The 18,995-nt window shown below is 43.5% G+C and overlaps 1 protein-coding gene across 5 annotated transcripts in view; it reads right to left on the bottom strand.

The window, feature by feature from the left end:
- The window catches only part of phldb2b (pleckstrin homology-like domain, family B, member 2b), a 39,766-nt gene that overhangs the window by 2,073 nt on the left and 18,698 nt on the right, over window positions 1-18,995 (bottom strand). For 2 of the 5 annotated variants that reach the window (XM_034132377.1, XM_034132381.1), the window contains 16 exons: window positions 17,525-18,712; window positions 13,523-13,894; window positions 12,451-12,612; window positions 12,182-12,319; window positions 10,128-10,256; window positions 9,193-9,348; window positions 8,989-9,099; window positions 8,781-8,855; window positions 7,991-8,143; window positions 7,306-7,449; window positions 6,995-7,094; window positions 4,412-4,562; window positions 2,044-2,134; window positions 1,735-1,881; window positions 189-408; window positions 17-102 (listed from right to left, as the gene is read on the bottom strand). In XM_034132377.1, the coding sequence (XP_033988268.1) occupies window positions 17-102; window positions 189-408; window positions 1,735-1,881; window positions 2,044-2,134; window positions 4,412-4,562; window positions 6,995-7,094; window positions 7,306-7,449; window positions 7,991-8,143; window positions 8,781-8,855; window positions 8,989-9,099; window positions 9,193-9,348; window positions 10,128-10,256; window positions 12,182-12,319; window positions 12,451-12,612; window positions 13,523-13,894; window positions 17,525-18,712 (3,423 nt within the window). The other 3 variants (XM_034132379.1, XM_034132378.1, XM_034132380.1) reach the window with 3 other exon arrangements.

Here is an 18,995-nt window from a genome sequence, read left to right as displayed (position 1 = left end):
TTTTGTAGCAGCATACCTTGTGTGCATTCTTCAAGTGATCATAATACACTTCTTCAATAGCTTGGAAGTAGATGACTCCTTTCAGCTTGGCTTCATGCTTGTCTGCAGAAGAAATAACAGTAGCCATGACGCATACATAATATTTATTCATATGTTTTTGTGTCCGTGTGTGCTCTTGCCGCCCCTACCTGAATAATAGGAGAGTGTGCGTCGGTTGCGGTCGAACACGAACCAGCGTTTCTTCCAGGTTTTGATTTTGCCTCCCATTTTGATCAGGTAGCCCCTGCAGGTCTTCTCAGAGATGGATAAGTGGAAGCATGTGTCTGGGCTGTGACCCGCCGACTCAATGTGAGCCCGCAGGTCAAAATCATCTTTACGCACCGGCAGGTAGCGTGTTAGCGGCCGGGCCTGCAGAGAGAGGAGAGAGAGGGTTCATTGAAAAGAGGGCATTGCTTCAAGTAATGACAAAGATGTATTTATAGAATGCATACAAATCATGCAGATGTATAGCATATGTTAAGTAGATTCTTTCTTCTTCTGCCAACAGTTGATTGTCCAGGCAAAAGAACAAAAGATGATGGATGAAGCTTATACTGAGAACTGTAAGCAGGCATGATTGAAAACATATGGAGAGGGAATTATATATGCAACACAGAAAGGTTTTACACAGAAAACAGATGGAATGTGTGGTTGTAAAGTAAAAACAATCCCCAAAAAGGTTACAGGAACTTACAGTAAAATCAACAAATAAAGAATAATCACACATTTCAAACCACACTTTTCTTATCATAATAAACATTTATCTAGTGCAGGGGTTTTCAAAGTGTGGGAAGGTGAGCCTCCCCTCAAAGAATATAAGAACAGCCGCGCCCCCCCTCCCAATTATTATTGCTATTATTATTATTATTATTGTTGTTGCTATAATGCAGGGGTATTATTATCCAGTGGAATGCCCTTACCTACTGGCCTAGTTAAATCAAAGTGGTTACTTATTTTTGTCTGGGCAGTGTAGTTTTACACACCATCTTATTTGACTTTCTCAGGGCAGAGCCCCACAAAGAAAAAAATATATGTACACACGTAAGGTCATCATCTTAACAGTTTTTAATGCTCGAGTCATCCGTGCCTATTACAGCTGAATGCGGCGATTACCATCTTGTTCAGCAAAACGCCTCACAAACGTATTAACATCCAAAGCTTTAGTGCGTTTTGATTCAATGCTGAGCACAGCCAAACTTGACAGTCTCTTCTCTGTCATTGTAGACCGCAAATACCTTATTCCTTCCGTGTACTTGGGTCCGAATGCTTCTCGTTTTCTGCCGCCCGTTCAAATGAAATCGCCGCCAATCACATTTCCTCGCTCGCGCCAGGGTTACAAGGCTCGCGTCTTGTGCTGCATTCACTTGCACTCGGACATCAGGGATTTTCTCTGATAAATGTCCGATGAGCCACAACTTTTATTTCAAAACAAAGCTGCCAACTGGGGTGGCCAGACGCTGTCTCCTCTCTCACTTTAGGTAACTTCACTAAAAATCGATCCATGTTGCCGCTCGCATAAAGTTAGCTGAAGTTAACGAGCTAGATTTCATTGTTTCTCTTTATCTTTTTCTCACGCTGCGCCTCCCCTGAAGCTCTCTGGCGCCCCCCAGGGGAGGCGCGCCTCACACTTTGAAAACCGCTGATCTAGTGGATAACAGATATGTGATGTTCCCATCTCTTCATTTTCTTTCTTACCTGTGCCCTCTGTTTTTCTCTCAGTTTCACCTCACGATCTATGAGTTTCTGCCGTCTGCTCGTCTCCTCCTGCAGCCTCTTCTCCAGGTCCTCCCTTCTTTTCCTCTCCTCGTCCAGCGCCTGCATTCGCACTTCCATTTCTTGCTCCTGAGAAAACATTGAAATAGACATTTTTAATGTTTTATTAATGTGTCTTCAAGTTTGTGGATTTGTCATAAATGCAGATAAATATATTTATTTCTACCATTTCCAACGGCAAAGCTGTGAAAACAAACTAATAGAATAATTGTGATTTGATCTGGTAGTGACCTTGTTTTCGATGAGGCGGTGCTTCTCTGCCTGGGCTTCTCTCAGCAGTCGCTCCATCTCCTCTAGCTTGGCCATATTTGACGTACTGGCACTGCAGCACACAAACACACATTACACACATTAGAGCAAAAAAGTAGAAGAAAACGTTGGTTCTGCACAATTAACCACTCGGCATACAGTCATGTGAAAACAAACTCTAAATCATCTGTCATCTGGCTGAACCTAAATTACAATTAAAGTGTCATGAAGTTAATCAATTAAACCTTCTGCACAAGCAGCAAGCGTGACAAACCGCCGCCATTCTGACTTCGCCATGTTTTTTCAGGTGTTACATTTTCTGAGAATCTCAGTTCAGTAGTGGATGTACAGATTACTGTGTTGAAGTATAAGCATAATCCAAGTTTAAGAAAAAAAAATATTCATTTCCGTTAAACATCTGCGCAATTATCCAAGTATACAGAAAGAACCCTTCCAAAAAAGGCTGCACTCCCCTGAGAATACTCTGACTACTCACTGTTTATGCATGAGTGTGTGTGTGTGTGTGTGTGTGTGTGTGTGTGTGTGTGTGTGTGTGTGTGCGTGTGTGCGTGTGAGTGTGTGAGTGTGTGCGTGTGCTGGATCAAACAGGAACTCCATTATGAGAGGAAGCCTCGATGTCAAGGCAATCTAGGGATCAGACCTCTCTTTTTTCGTCTTTCTGTAAAGTGTTCTGACTCTCTGCTTTGTCCCTGTCCTCAGTTTAGGACAGCTTCACCCTGCTTCAGGTCTCTCACACTGCATATGGTCTACACGTGACATGCATTCCTGCCTGACATCACAGGCTAAAGATGTGTGTATATGGTATTCATGTGAAACAGTATTTTGCTCTCAATGTTCCTCTCCGCCTCCCTCTGACCAGCAAACACACATTCTCTCTTATCCTGAGCCAGAAAGGAAATGGATGCCCAGTGTTGATTTGTGATGATGTCACAACATTGTTAAGATGAATGGTCCACATTAGACTCAGTCTAAACAAATCAGGAAGGGAGGGAGGGAGTGCGAGGGGGAAAGAAGTAGGGTACCCCAAATAATTGAAAAGAGCGAAGAAAAATTGGAATGGAAGAAAAAACAAGAACAAATGAATTATTTCCCGCTCCCTCCCTCTATTTTTTGCAAATCTATTTTCACTTTCATAAGAAATCCACATACCTTGCACTCTTTGCTCTGCCATAATTACACATTAAGGACTTTTCACTTTTGAATTCATGCATTTTTAAATGTGAATATTTCTTAAACATGTTTGCTGTTAGTAAGCTTGTTCATTATTATTCACTTTCAGTATAAACAACGTAGGCATAGACACAAATAGACATGCATTCCTACTTAAATAACAGTATGATGGGTAGAATTAATTCATTTGCCATTATTTATTTAGTCTAGTACTTGCAATTAGGCTCATACTTGCATAAGAATGCATCCATCCAAGCCTAACCGTCCATCCTTTCCTCTCTCCCTCCCCTCCCCATGCCATTCTCTTACCTCCGTCGATGAGAATGAATCACCCTCATAGTCATTGTAGACCAACTCTGATTATTCAAGTAATTAGATCACTTGAGAAGATATGTATTTCTCTTGATGCAACACTTGTATCTCCAGAAATCAGGACACATCACTGACAAGATAACAAAGATTCCAGCTCTATCCTTTTTCCCAGCACAGATTCAGGTCCAACACACACGTCTTCAAGTCTGATCTAAGCCGGTACAACACAATCCAACTTGGAAGCGTTTTAGGAGGCAGCCTGTTCCAGGGAAACATTCAGAGAGGTCAGTCTGCAAATGGTTTGGCACTGTTCAAAATCCAACTACAGAAACAAGACCGTACCATTCAGAGAAACAAGAGGAGGGGAAACAAAAGACAGATGCAACCACTGGAAGAAGGAGAGAAGGAAAGCAAGAACACATGGTTTCAGTCCAGATGGGGGGTGAACCCCAAAGTGTACCTCCACACTCATCTGAACCTGAGGGGTTTGAATGTGAACGCACACACATTCACGTTTTCCTTCTTCCGTAACCTGACCCATAGAACACTAATCAAGGGTCCCCCTTAACTCGAGTCACACACACAGTACTACACATCTTAGTCTCTGAGGAGGGAGCGTGAAAGGCGGGAAACTTCTGCCTTGCAGCTCCACACACTTTTTGCATTAACTCACTTTCTACTCACTTTGAAGCCCCCAACCCCAACCCCCTTCCTACAGTCAATGTTTCATATTAAAATCACAAAGAGATATTTTTGCATTTTCAACCGTTTCTTGTCGGATTTTCCTTTAAACTTTGCTTCTCTTCCTTTTGTACATACACAAACAACACATTCCTGCAACACCTACCTGGAGACATTATCAGGAGAGCATGCAGAGATGCTGGTTTCAATGGAGTCAGAACTATCCACACTCATCGTGTCGAAGGCCTGGTTGTCGCTGTACCCGAAGGCATCGAGGTAGACGTTGGTCTGGGAAGCTGCTCGGGACCCGGACTGAGCTGGAGACACACACAGAAAGAGAAAATTAACAACAGCTTCAGGAGGGACTAACTATTAAATCGTATTCTTCATGTTGTACCTGTCTCTGTCTTCTCATCTGGGACAGAAGTCTGCCCAGATGGGGTCAATTTTGGATCACAATGCCCCGCCACTGTGAGACGCTCTTAAACGCTTAGTAAAAAAATAAATCCAAACCTCATAGATGTAACTACTCTTGTTTAAATATAAGGACTCACAAATGAACAAATAGGCTGCAAAATGAAAAACAGTAAGTCCTATAAAGCGAACCAAAGATGTCTGGAAAGAAAATGAGATGTCCTCAGAAGTAGAAGGAGAAATAATGACACAATTACTGTGCAGACATTTAACACGGCCTCTGACTACAGGAATAAACACACAGAAACCCTGATAGCATCTGCTCCATGCAGCAGACCCACCCATCTGATGAGCCTGATCAAGGGACCAGAGGGACTCAGGGGCCAGACACACGTACAGTGTCTGGGAAACACAGCAGCACTATAACAACACAGAGCAAATAATACTCTTTTGGATATATGTCTTGTAAAAAGTGCAGCAATGGAAGAGTTATCTAATTATCTGTGTAATTGGGTGGTCTGTACATAAGTTATTCCACTTTCATTCACAATAGAAATATACGCATTAAACTTGAACTGTATCTTGTGGTGAATGAACCAGTTATCTTAATGATTGGAAATAGCTGGGTGATGTTTGTGGCAGGAAGCTGACATGAAGAAATCTACTTTTTAGTCGTTTTTTGGTCTAATTGTTAAAACAATGAATATATAATTTATACTCAAACAAGCACCTCTTGTTAACTCACACAAACAAACTCATAGACAATACTCTACATCACTTGGATGGAGCAGCCCTCCTCCACTTACATTCCTGCACTATCTCCACTGACCACACACACACACACACACACACACACACACACACACACACACACACACACACACACACACACCACACACACACACACACACACACACACACACACACACACACACACACACACACTACACACACACACACCACACACACACACACACACACACCACACACACACACATGCACACACACACACACACACACACACCACACACACACACACAACACACACACACACACACACACACACACACACACACACACACACACACACACACACACACACACACACACACACACACACAACACACACACACACACACACACACACCACACACCACACACACACACACACACACACACACTACACACACACACACACCACACACACACACACACACACACACACACACACACACACACGGCCTTTTCATGTGACAACCAAGGGAAGTGTGAGTGTGTGTTTGCAAGTGTGAGGCAGACATGAAAAGGACAGAAAACACTGAGTGAGTGAGGCCCCACTCACACGGGACCGTTTGCGTTTATGCACAGTATGCGTATTCAAAAAAGTCTTCCGTTCACATGCATTCGTTTCATTTAACGTGTCTGTTCAAACGAGGCCGCTGGAAACGCTGTAGTACATATGCTGGGACTGTAAGTGGCGCTGTAACTTCCGCCAAAATACACCAAAAGCAGCGAAGAAGAGCAGCCCGAGCAGCCCCGCCGCAATGGCTACCCTTCTGTTTAAGCCCCGCGGTGTATTTAGCAACATGTAGTTCATGTAATTCTCCATGTCCACTTGTTGCTGATGGTTGTGGTAGAGGAGCTGTAGATTTTGCACTAATATCTGTAGCATGGTCAGTAGCAGTAGCACTAGCAGTAGCTACTGACAGGAGGAAGTGTGTGTGGTGATTGCTGGTATTCAGCGGGATATAGTCATTTCCTCAGCATATGGATAAATGCAACGGGGAAGTTAACTGAAAGAAACCGAATCTGTGGATATTGCATCGACCGACCAAGAAGCACGTCTCCGTGGAGAGGACGGCTCAGAAAGAGAGATATTCTCTACAAACACCGGGTGAGATGCACCTTTGTCAATATAATGGATCAATGCATGAAATCTGACTCTGTTTATTTTGTTTAAGGAGTATATTGGGCGTTAACAATTCTGGTTTGCCTTTTATAATATTATTTCATTCAAGAACCCCTTGTGCGTTTAATTAACACAGCTATTTTTGATAGTTGCTACAGCAGTGAGCAGGAGAGGTGGGGAGAGGTGGGGCTATCGTTATTTTTTCAGGAAATATTCGTATAGAGGTGATTACACGGACTCGGTTGACCCCCCAGAGCGTTTCGTTTGCAAATCTATCCACCTTGGGACCCGTTATCGTTTGTGGGGTCAGTTTCTATCGGCCTCGTGTAAATAATAGGGCTATACGCACGCGAAACTATGCAGATACAAGCAGTTTTCTCCTCGTGTAAACGGCGCCTGAGTGAGTGAGTGAGTGTATGCGTGTACCTTTATGCAGATGTCGAGATTCAGCTTCCTTGTTGGATAAGGAGAGAAATCTTGGGAGAATGCTGCCACAACTTATGCTCTGTACCAAGGGATGATGGGACTGTAAATAACAAACAAGAAAAACGGTTTCATTTCCATGTAAATTAAATAAACATTATTGCATCTTCAGAATTCTGCCATATTTACAACACACAATAGAATTGAATGTCGAATTTAAGCACATAAGCTAAAAATAGTTTGAGAAAAAGTTTGGCATTGATGAATTTGTAATCATTGGTGTTAGTTATGCATATGTCAACATCAATGTGTACCTTGGTAGGGTAGCTGCGTCCCAGTGTGGCACAGGTGAACTGGGGGGTCATCATAGGTGTGGTTTTCTTCCTGGGTAATGTGTCACTTAGATGGGACCCCCCTCCTCTCTCAGACCTTTTCCTCTCTTCTAGCAAACGGAAATGCTGACCAAACGAGATGTATATTAATCAATCAAAGCAATAGTGTGAAATGTGGTTTCTACACATTTTGAAGAGGGACGAAACGTCATCTAAATAAAAGAAGAAATGCATATGGAGCAGGAGTTCGCCACCATTTGTTCCTTCTTTTATGTCACACTAGAACAGACAAACACAAAGTTGCGGACACACACAGACAAACACACACGCATTACCTGCCTGTGTCGCTGGCGGTGATTTTTGACAGGAAGGGGAGGTGGGGGGGAGTCAGGGAGGGGAGAGGGGTCTCGATAGGACACCATGTTCTCCGGCCAATGCACAGAGGGTGTTTTGGGGAGGGGGCGGGGGTAAAAATGAAAGGAGGAAGAAGAGGAGGAAGAGGAGAGACAGTCGGCAGGAGAAGAAGAATGACAGAGCTTTGGAGAGAAGAAAGGTACATTGTCAGAAAACTGGAAGAGTTCAAAAGAAGGAGGAAAATTAGGGAAACACATTCATTCATACACACACACACTTTGCACCATCTAGCCCCTAACACCACTACACACACCTCGTCCTCCGGTGGTTTAGGGGTGTCTTCGTCAGAGGAGGGCTTCCCCCTGGACTCAGTAGAGGCATTGGTCAGAGCGGGGGCAGGGGCGGGTTTAGGGTCCCCCCCAAGCTGTGAGTAAAGCTCATTGATTTCACTGACTGTGACATAGCCCTGGAAAAGTGTCATGTAGAGAAGAAGGGAGAGAGAAGGGGTGAGGCATAGCATGGAGTGAGTCAGCCGTTTAATTACAAACTTGAGAATTAGTTGTTAGAACGATGCGGACACATTTAGTGGTGATTCGAGCAGTTTCAGAGCAACAATTAGAACGAAAAGTATCACTTACACTGTCTTATAACATGAATTGAGTTGGTTACATAAGACAATAGACATTGTTACAAGGTTACCTCAGTATTAATACACATGAGTATAATTTGTGCTCAGAATTCAAGAAATCGAAAAAGCAGAAAGAGGTAACCAGGAGGAAGGAACGAAGTTAGGATAAGATGGGTTTAAACAAAGTGGAACAGAAAAAGGAAATATTAGTGAAACCATCAAAAATACCTCTGCTTTCTTGCGAGAAATAGAGGAAAGGAGGGATGAGAAGGCGCAAGGGTTGACTGGAGGAGGAGAAAGTTTGGAGTAGGTGGTGTCATGGCAACGATCGCTAAAGGACTGACACACATCAGCCAGAGAGGCTGTCTCCTAGCAGAGAGGGAAACCCCAACAATAAAGAATGATGAGAGTCCAGCCCACTTTTAAGAGGCAGACAGAGTTAATTTCCTTGATGACAGCTGTCAATCAAACCTACCTCTCTAAGAGTGAAACCTCGGCCACCAGTGAGCTCAGCATATTTCCTTTCCAGCATGGAGAGGTTTTCTTTCTCCTAATACACAAAAAAGCAATGAAAAACAATGTTAAAAACTAAATGAACCTTTATTTGATGTTTTTTCTTTTCGCTTATACACAGAAGGACGGATGACCACATGCATGAATTGTAAACATGGAGGTCTTCGTACCCTTTGCAGCATTGCTTCGAGGGTGCTCCTCTCCTTCAAGAAGCTCTCTTTCTCTCGCTGAGCCTGCTGGGTAATCTGCACTGCCTGCTTCTTAAGAGTTAACAGTCGCTCCTGAAGGAAAAGCAAAACAAGCTTGTTACACATGTATAGCTCACTCATAAAGCATGACTCAGGCCTGACTCATTCACAAACAGACGCTGTTACCTTGCGAGACACACTGCTCCGCTGGAAGTCTGCGATCTCTCGGAGAAGATGTTGTGTGTGCGTCTCCTTCTCCTCGTCCTGCCTGCTCTCTTTCTCCAGCTGCTGGAACTCCAGGTCCTCGAAACGTTTTGACTCTGCATCCAAAACCTCACAGTCCTGAACATACACAATGAATAATTCACAGGGTAAATAGGCAAGACAAATTCATCTCAAAATAAAAGTGAACTAGACATACTGTTATGCACATACACTTTATATACATTCAAGATGCAGGTAAACAAAAAAGACTTGTATTGACACACACAGGGAACTTGCCATGCTGCATTTTGCCAATTAGACCCAATGCCGAAATATCAGCAACATTTCTATAATAGCCAAACTCTTGAATCCAAACTCTTGAATCACTTTATACAGGCTCAAACCATGGTGAAATAAAGATGTGTAGACATTGAAACCTAAAAGTTAGATATTGCGAAGAGAACAGGATCCAAGATTAGATCAGAGGTAGATCAGAGCTAGCCTTGGGGTGGAGAGCAAGTTAGCTCAGGAGAAAAGATGTGTGTAAGTTCAAGTATGCCAGCATTACGTATCTCTACATCTACATCGGCCTTTGTTCTGGTCTATACATGTACGCATGCATAGCCGTTTCACATTTCATTCGAGTTTTTTTGCTTTTCTATGTGTTGTAAATTCTCTGTGTGGATCCATTGATTTACTCATTAAACTAAATGTTTTCCTGTGTGTGTGTGTGTGTGTGTGTGTGTGTGTGTGTGTGTGTGTGTGTGTGTGTGTGTGTGTGTGTGTGTGTGTGTGTGTGGTGTGTGTGTGTGTGTGTGTGTGTGTGTGTGTGTGTGTGTGTGTGTGTGTGTGTGTGTGTGTGTGTGTGTGTGTGTGTGTGTGTGTGTGTGTGTGTGTGTGTGTGTGTGTGTACTGACCCTGGCCAGCTGCTCCTGCAGGGGCTCCTTGGTGGCCTCAGGGCAGCTGTCCAGCTGGGAGCGCTGCTCACACACAATCTGAGCCAACCTCTCTACTCTGCCCCTTTCTGCCTGTAGCACCTCGCACGCCTGGCATACACACATGTTCACGACACATAGACGCACACGCATGCCCACGCAGACGTACATGTGCACATTTGATGATGTGTACAGACGAACAAGGAAACAGACACACACACACACACACACACACACACACACACACACAAAGGACAGAGAGAGGATGGCAGCGTTAGTGGGATATGGGGAGCCACAGTTAGTTACTACGGCGATCAGGTCAGCGAGGTTAGCCAGGAGGGAGGAGGGGAGGTAAAGCTGCAGGAATGAACTAAAGGGATGGAGATCTGGGGAGTAGTAATGAAGGTAGTATGAAAGTGTCATGAGTTCTGTCTCCTGATGATTTTTCTGTTTGTTTAAATGGAAATGATTGGATGAGAAGCAATGGCTCAGTGGATTAATGCTCCTCTCTATGAATAACACAACATATACACACGTCCAAAATCTGTACAAGCACTCAACTTCACCCGGCTATTCAACCATCAGGGCAACACTAACGGACATCTTTCCCTAGGTCTAACTCGGCATCACAGTATTTAAGGGCCGTGGGGTCCAGGACGATTTCACGATTAGGTTAGGAATCCCAGAGTGTAAAATATCCAGATACCAAGGCAGCATGTGCACCCAAACACACATACCAGAGTTCCCGTTAGCCGGTAATTACCGGACAATGACCGGTAAAATATGCTGAAGTCCGGCAAATCTAAATCTCTCCGGTCAAAATGTCCGGTCAAAATAATTTTCCCTTAGCGCAATACCGCATCAGTTGCGCCACTTATGTGACAGACAAGAATAGTATGTGACAGACAAAAGAGTATGTGACAGACAAAAATTGTCAATTCTAATGTCTAACACTTAATGTGGAGAAAGAGATGTCCTGTATGGGTTGATTGTGCGTTGATCTGTTGGTAATGCCTCGGGGTTCCGGTGGGCATGTAAACAAATGCATAATGCTGCGCTATACTTTGTGGCCTCATCCGGTTGCATAGCGACGCTTATTGTTTAGGTGTCTTTTAACAAGCAGGTAGTCATATCATTAGCTAGAACTAGCTAGATCTGATCGATATGGACATAAATGCGAGTAAAGTCTAATCTGACAGGAGAGAGAGATCGGCTGCTGCTGACGAGTCGACACGCAGCTCTGCATGATCCCCTGCAGCGGCGAGCAGAGCAAAACACACTTCAGGTTAGAAAATCACACGTAGCTATTTTAATTACCTCTCAAACTACCTAAACTAGTTATAGATATGTTTAGTTTTACTGTCGGGTCACTCATTACTGGATCCGCGAGCTGCATGATACTGACGGGCTGTCAGGAGAAGGAGAGAGCGCTCCGTTTATTATTCCCGCGTTTTTGTAAATTACTGTACACTTTTGAATAATGTAGTTAATCTACTATAATTAGTTTGTTTAATGTCGAATCATATCAATTTGTTTTAAAGCTCAATAAATAACAAAGAAGACCTTTAACCGGCACTTATCTAATTTTGTCCGGAAGATTTCAACTTTAACGGACATGTTGACCGGCAAAAAAATATTCTAACGGGAACTCTGACACATACAACAAATTCAATCCGTTTAGCCACTTATTCCCCACCCTGTCAATGACACCATATGTTGGTATAAATGTCGACAGACTATCATACACACTCAACCACACCCAGAGTGTGTGTGAGATAGGATCACATGGTGCCCGCTATACCCTGGGCAGTATTAACAGATATATATTTGGACCAGAGACAGCATGAGAAGGATTAACACCTACCAGTTGGTCACATGACCCCGAAATGTGTCAGAGAGAGTCTCAGAGTAGTGTATGTATGTTCAATATGAAATGTAACTGTTTAAAAGTATATTTCTCCCTTCTCCGCCATTATCGATCACAGAAGGTATCAATTTCCCTCACTGCTTTACAATGAACCGAGCCTGTTAAGTACCTTTTCTTTTTCCTGCTGGGACTTGGATTCCAGGTCAGTCATCTTGTTGTGAAGCGCTTCCAGAGCATCTCTTTCCTGCTGGAGAGCGGCTACCTCCGACTCCTGCTCAGCCTCGACCAGAGCTCGCTCCAGCTCCACCTTTCATAAATACACAGCTGTACGTGAGTCATTTGTAGCGATCCTGGGTTACTTACAATAAATGATGTGTGAAATAAATGCCTTTTTGCCGTGTGTGTCAGCCCAAAGCGCCGTCCTTCCTCACTCTTTACCTCTTGGGCAGATTCTTCTATTTGGTTGTCCAGCTCCTTGATCTTTTGCTCCAGCTCCTCCATGTTGTTGAGTACTTGGATCCTCTCTTCTTCTACACGCCTCACTTCCTCCTCTGAAGCCCTTATTGCCTGTCCGCGGCGACGAGCTGCCTCATCTAAAGCCTGGGAACAAACACCACAGATTGTTAAGACATTAAAACATAATCAATATATGGGTTTCATGGTAGTTAGTTGTCACCATAAACACCACCATTTCTATCTGTGATGAAATTAGGTGAACTTCTGTATTTCTGGTCTTATGCAGCCACAAAGCCTCAAGTCACACACACAAACCACAGCTGTCAATTCTAATGTCTAACACTTAGCCTGCTCTAATCTAATAAATGAGCTGTAAATATATCCCATCTGTGTGCTTTAAGAATGTGTATGTCGATACTTTCCAAGTATTAAGGAGTGATCCTTGTCTCCTGAGAAAGAACAGGGAGCATAAACACCTCACACATCAATCCTGATTAATCTTTGAAGAAGCTGACCAAAGTCAAAGGTGCTCCTTTAGCGGTTTCATTTAATAGATGTGTGTGAAACTGAATTTACATTTAACATGTATCAAAGTCAAAGTCAAAGTCAAAGTCAGCTTTATTGTCAATAATTCTACATGTTTTACATCCAGAAATATCGTTTCCCGCAGTCCTACAGTGTGACATATATACATCAAACAAAAAACAAAAAGGGCCTATATAAACATGGTATACATTAAACAAAACAAAGGGCCTAGATAACCGGGGTATACAGTTTAAAATGTTAATAATATAATTTAAGTGTTCAAAGTACAGTTTCAGTGCAGTAGCAGCGGAGATGGGCAGAAAAGTGAGTTAGGGGGTTAGAGTCCAGGACCATTTGGGGCAGGGGAGAAAGGTCGGAGGCAGGGTGCCTATTAAAAGAGACAGGATAATATCTTGTCGTCACAGAGTAGGACATTCATTTATTCTAATTAAATTACATTTTTAACCTTAAAAAATTACTTTGATAAGAATATGTGATATAAGTGGGAGCGAATTTGAATCGCTTGTACCTCATTGTTCCTCTGTGCACGTGGAGAAGGTGAGGCGGCGAAGCTCCGCAGGCTGACAGCAGGTGATTCGGCCCTGGCGTCCCGCTGACCACTGCTGCGCCTCCGTCGTACCGGCAGATCATCGTCATAGAAGCCATTCTCTGATCCATGGGACGCCATGTGTCCGTTCCCCGTTCCGTTAACAGCTGAAGAATCAGAAAAGACCGATGGTGTGTCGTCATCGTCCTCGTCGTTCAGTTGAAGCTTCTCGAGCTCCTGGTTGATCTTCTGGAGATCCGTCACGACTGAAGTGGGAGTGGGTCCGCCTTCATCTCTCTCAGACCGGCCCAGCTCTGAGCACAGAGACAGGATGGTCTCCAGACGCTGTCGCTCCTGAGATGTCAGAGAACACATGTGCATGAGTTATCAGAATCAGCTTTAATGCCAAAGTGTATAAACAAACAAGGAATTTGACTCCAGCATTTTGTTGCTCTCAATGTAAGCAGTTACAAATAGTTACAATACATTTCAAAATAAATAATCTAGTTTTGAAGTTATTTTTGTTTTCATGATGTGATAATGTTGATTCAAGAAAGTCCCAACCAAACAAGTTATAACAATTTGTTATAAAAAAAAACCCACATTTTTAAAACTCTAATGCTGTTTTGGATGTGTAGCCGATTATTCTATAAATGTATCATAATTATGCGCTACAATATTAAACGCTATTAAAGAGACAACAAGCAAAGCACACATCATTTAAGATTATATGTAAATGCAAACTTACATTTATCAGATTTTAAATATTCAAAACCAGTATAAAATACACATTGCATTTTTTATATTTCTTCATATACATGCATATTATTTTTTATTTGGTTAAAGAAATGCACAGATTGAATGTTCTGTTTTGTTCCATACTATATAGAAGTGCCAACAGCTCTGCGGGTATTATTTCTTTCCATCATAAAAAAAAGTTTCCAATGATCAGGTTACCTGGGGGAGCATCGCAGAAGTCACTCCCTCTAGTTTAAATGTCCTTGTTTAGTCCCGAATACATTCAGTACAATCCTGTCTTGTTTGTGATTTACATAATTTAGTTAAGTTTATCATTTGTAGAGCCTAGAAAGAATATTATCCTTTAACTTGGGAAGCAAGAGCTTCCCTTTCCACGGTTCTGCCTGCCTTAACTATAGCTATATGAGGAGCTACGGAGGCTGCAGAGGGTCAAAATACCCCTCGTAGGTTCAGCAGTAGCTTCTCTGGAGGAGGGAAGTATGTAAGCCACAGCAAGCCTGTGTATGTAATATTAGAAATGGAGGTTAGGAAAAAGAATGTGGGACAGAGGTGTGTGAATGTGTTTGAGTGTGAGAGAGAGAGAGAGAGAGAAAGAGTGAGCTAATGAGAAGGTAGACAGCTGTCAACTATGATAGGAAGTGTGCACGAGAACAGGCCATGACTTCAAACACAGGAATGCGTCTGTGTGTACTGGAAACAGGACACTTTCCAGGGAGGAATCTGAACCAGGTGAAGTGATGATAATGAAAGATGAGAGGTTCAAGAGGTAAGGAGTTCTGAAGAGAGACATCCTAGAGCTACACAAAGCCTACATTATGTTGCTCGTCATTCATCACATTATTTTAGAAATTGTATTTTATTCAAATCAAATAAATGATATGAACAGACTCCAAATTGTTTACCAGTGTAAAGCACACAAACACACCCCATGCATAGTGTTATGTGAACCAGGAGCTGATGCTGTGTCAGTTTGTCACCTTGTTATTTTCTAATGGACACAAGCCTCTGTGGAGCCTTTATAGTAATCAGCTGTCAACTAGAGAGACAAACAGAGAGAGGGCGAGGAAGACACACTGAAGGAAGCATTGGAGGCGTGTGGCGCAGTGGACAGAGCCTTGGTGTTGGGACCAGGGGGTCACAGGTTCAAACCCCACTGCAGTCAGCATGTTGTTGTGTCCCTGAGACACTTCACCCCAAATTGCTCCTGTGGGGATTGCCCACAGTACTGAGTATGTAAGTCGCTTTGGATAAAAGCGTCTAACAAGTGACATGTAATGTAAAAGGAAGAAGGAGACGTAGAGAAAAGATGGAGAAAAAATGACAAGAAAGTGAGAGTAAAAGAAAATAGAGAAAAAAGTAAGGAAACCTCTCTAACCAGCTGTGCTTTTGAGGTGAAATAAAGTCGTTTGCATTCAAAGAATCTTTGCTGCAGCTCGACTTATTCTTCTAATTAAAATAACATCTCAACATGGAAATAATGCATGTGTCCTGTCATACCACTAGAGGGCAGACACGGTTAAGCCTTTCCTGAGCTCAGCCTTGGACTCACAGACACTAGACTTGAAGTTGTTTTACTAGCAGTATATCTTATAAGAACTACCAAAAACTGTTAATTGTTTGTTATCTTTCAGATTCATTATACAAATATATGTTTAAAAATAATAATCATTTAGAGATTTAAAAATATTAAGCTCAAATTAGACTTTGGGATGCTGCTTTTTTTAAATTGCACCAAAAACTAAAATCAATTGGTTTGAAGGAAAACCACATCTAATGCAAAACTGATGGGTTTAAGTAAGTGTTCTATATTGATATTGGACAAAGTGCAAATTGGGTAGGTTAACGCCGCTGAGATGCTTGGGAAACGCAGTTCGGTTTGCACATCATCCAGAAAACTATTTCTCACAGTTTAAGAGACACTTATCAGAATATGGCTGTGTGAAAGACAGATTAAAAGAAGGAGGATGTTGGATTATGAGTCCAGTTGTCATTACATGTTGAGCATCTGTGTGTTTATCCACCTGCTACACTACCACTGCGCTCTCTAATCTTCAAGGTTTCTCTAGCCCACATCTGACTGATGTGTTCTGTGGCTCTTTAGTGGTCCGAACCACACTGGGCGGACCTCCAGATGACTGACATAAACACGCACCACACATACACACACACAACCCAAGCACAGGGTTAAGAATAGTCCTGTTAGTATGGGCTTACTGCCAGAGGCATCTGTTGAGTGGTGAACCTCATTGTGTGTGTGTGCGTGCGTGCGTGTGTGCGTGTGTGCGGCTCCTTGGGAGAGTGAGTTTGAGGGGACAAGGAGGATAGTGTAAATCACATGTGTCAAACCAAAGGCCCGGGGGCCAAATCAGGCCCTTGGTGGATTTAATTTCGGCCCGCAGGATCATTTTGAATTACTATTAGATCTGGCCCGCCGGTATATTGCACGCACACCTTCACTCAATCCTGAGGAGTTCCTCAGCTCAGAGCCTGACCCCAAACATTGATGAACTTGCACCCAAGATGAGATGCCAAGTATCTGGCTTGAACTAGCATCACAGAGCAGCAAACTGAGTTTCAATGGATGTTTCCTTCTGCACTTTGTTTCTTGAGACAACAGGGCATGTTTGTTTTTTCTTTGAGGGAAATTGTTTTTTTGAAGCTGTTGTTGGCCTGTGGAGAAATGTAATCATAAGAAATGACTCTGGAAAAGCTGCAGATAGAGCCATAAGAAATGAATGCAACTGATTATTTAATGTTTAATGTTGTTTTTACAGGCAATCATTTAAGCTTTGTTAGTTCCAGGTTTAATATGTGCAATAAGTTCATTTCAATAAATTTTGCAATAAACATTGAACCAGTCCGGCCCTTGACTAGCCCTTGAGTTTGACACCCCTGGTGTAGAGGATGCATTCTTAAACTAAATGTATTGTACTACTTGGGGTGTGATTGCATCTTTATGCAAAACTATATTCAAATTCAAATGTAAACACTATGTTCTTTCAGCAATCCTTACAGCAACACACTGCTCACCTGTGAACAGTCTGCAAGTCTGTAACTCCTTTGCAAATGACACCAGATGTGGTCTGAATCACAGCTTATATCATAACTTCTATCCAGAGACATTTGATCCGATTGCATAGTTGTTCCATCAGTTGAATTGGCAGATGCGGGGAACATGAGGAACATTATAAAGAAAGCCACATGTGCAAACACACTCAAACTCACCAGTCTCTCCACCTCCTGCTCGCGGAGTCTCTCCTCCTTTTGGTGCTGGTGGTAGTCGGTCAGCTCCTCCTTCCCGCTCAGTGAGCTGATACTCCCCCTTCGTTCCCTGAAACCTCCAGGTGGGGTCACTCCTGCCTTTCCGAACGACTGCCTCCTCTCACCCAGCCCCATCCAAGGCTCCAGCCCTGCCTTCCCAAAGGAAGACCTCCTCTCTCCAAATCCAAGCCCCGGGGCAGCAGTGAGCCTCTCCCTCTCGCTGGAGACCCCATTGCTAGCCAGCCGTTCCTGCTCTGGAGCGTTGGAGGTCGTGGGGCTGATGGAGCCCACAGAGCTGGTGGAGGTCAGGCTGAGTTTCTTGGCCACACGAGGAGAAGAGGAGCCCCCTGTCTTAGATGGGAGGGTCACATCCGGTGGGGCAGTTGTGGCAGAGATAGAGGAAGTGGTGGGGGGCAAGATTTTAGGCGAGGAGAGGGAGATAGACACAACACTTTCTCCTTGAGTTGCGTTTCGGATTTGATTCCTGTTGGAGGAATGCTGGCTGGAGTTGTGGTTGAGGTCCGGGCTGGCATTGTGGTTGTTATTGTAATAGTCTTTGTTCACTTTATAACCGCCAGCGCCATCGGATCGCCGTGGAGGCAGCGTCGACAAGGTGAGGACTCCGTTGTTGTTGTCACGGGGAGACTGGGTGGGGCAGAGGCGTGGCAGCGAGCGACTGTGCCCTCCTCCCGTCAAACCATTAAGAGAGCCTGTTGAGTATTTCCTGGTCCTACTGCTGGGCACTGGCTCTTGGGTGCCATAACTGCGGCGGCCAAGACGGGGACTTGAGGGCATGCTGGCTGCACCTCCTCCTGATGGAGTGCGGGATGACGGTGGAGGAAGAGACAGGAGATAGTTATTGCTGGCATCAACAGAGGTGGTGGAGCCTCCGCCGTTCCATGTGGACAGTGAAGACGAGGAGCCCGTGTTGTGCAGCCGTCGGCTATCGCTACTGCCGTAGTTGTCCTGGTTGCGATTGACCGAGGAGCGTGAGGACAGAGAAGAAGAGGGGTCGGATCGTCGTCCAGGGGAAAGAGGGGGAGGGGATTTCAAAGACAAGGTCGAACGTTCTGAGGCATAGAAGCGCCTCGCCTGCTCCTGGTAGGATGATGAGGATGTGGTAGGACTCGTGATAGGTGTGGTGGGAGGAGACTGAAAGATGGAATGGAATACAAATATATTACACGTTGAAATACTCTAATGTGCTCTATATTTCATATCAGATATAACAGAGGTAGATGATAGAGAAATAGTTTTAATTTGTGTGTATTGTTCTTAGACTGTACCTCATTGCATTTACATTTTAAAACTACTTTGACACATGTATAATGTATAAAGCATCCTATGAGTATATTTTGTTAGTAGTAGGTTGGTCTATTATAGTCTACTAACTTATTCTGTATATTTATATTGTGTATTTGATAGATATACTCTC

Source organism: Trematomus bernacchii, unplaced genomic scaffold, assembly GCF_902827165.1.
Source record: "Trematomus bernacchii unplaced genomic scaffold, fTreBer1.1, whole genome shotgun sequence".
Classification (NCBI taxonomy): Eukaryota; Metazoa; Chordata; class Actinopteri; order Perciformes; family Nototheniidae; genus Trematomus; species Trematomus bernacchii.
This window is presented reverse-complemented; position numbering and strand designations above follow the sequence as displayed.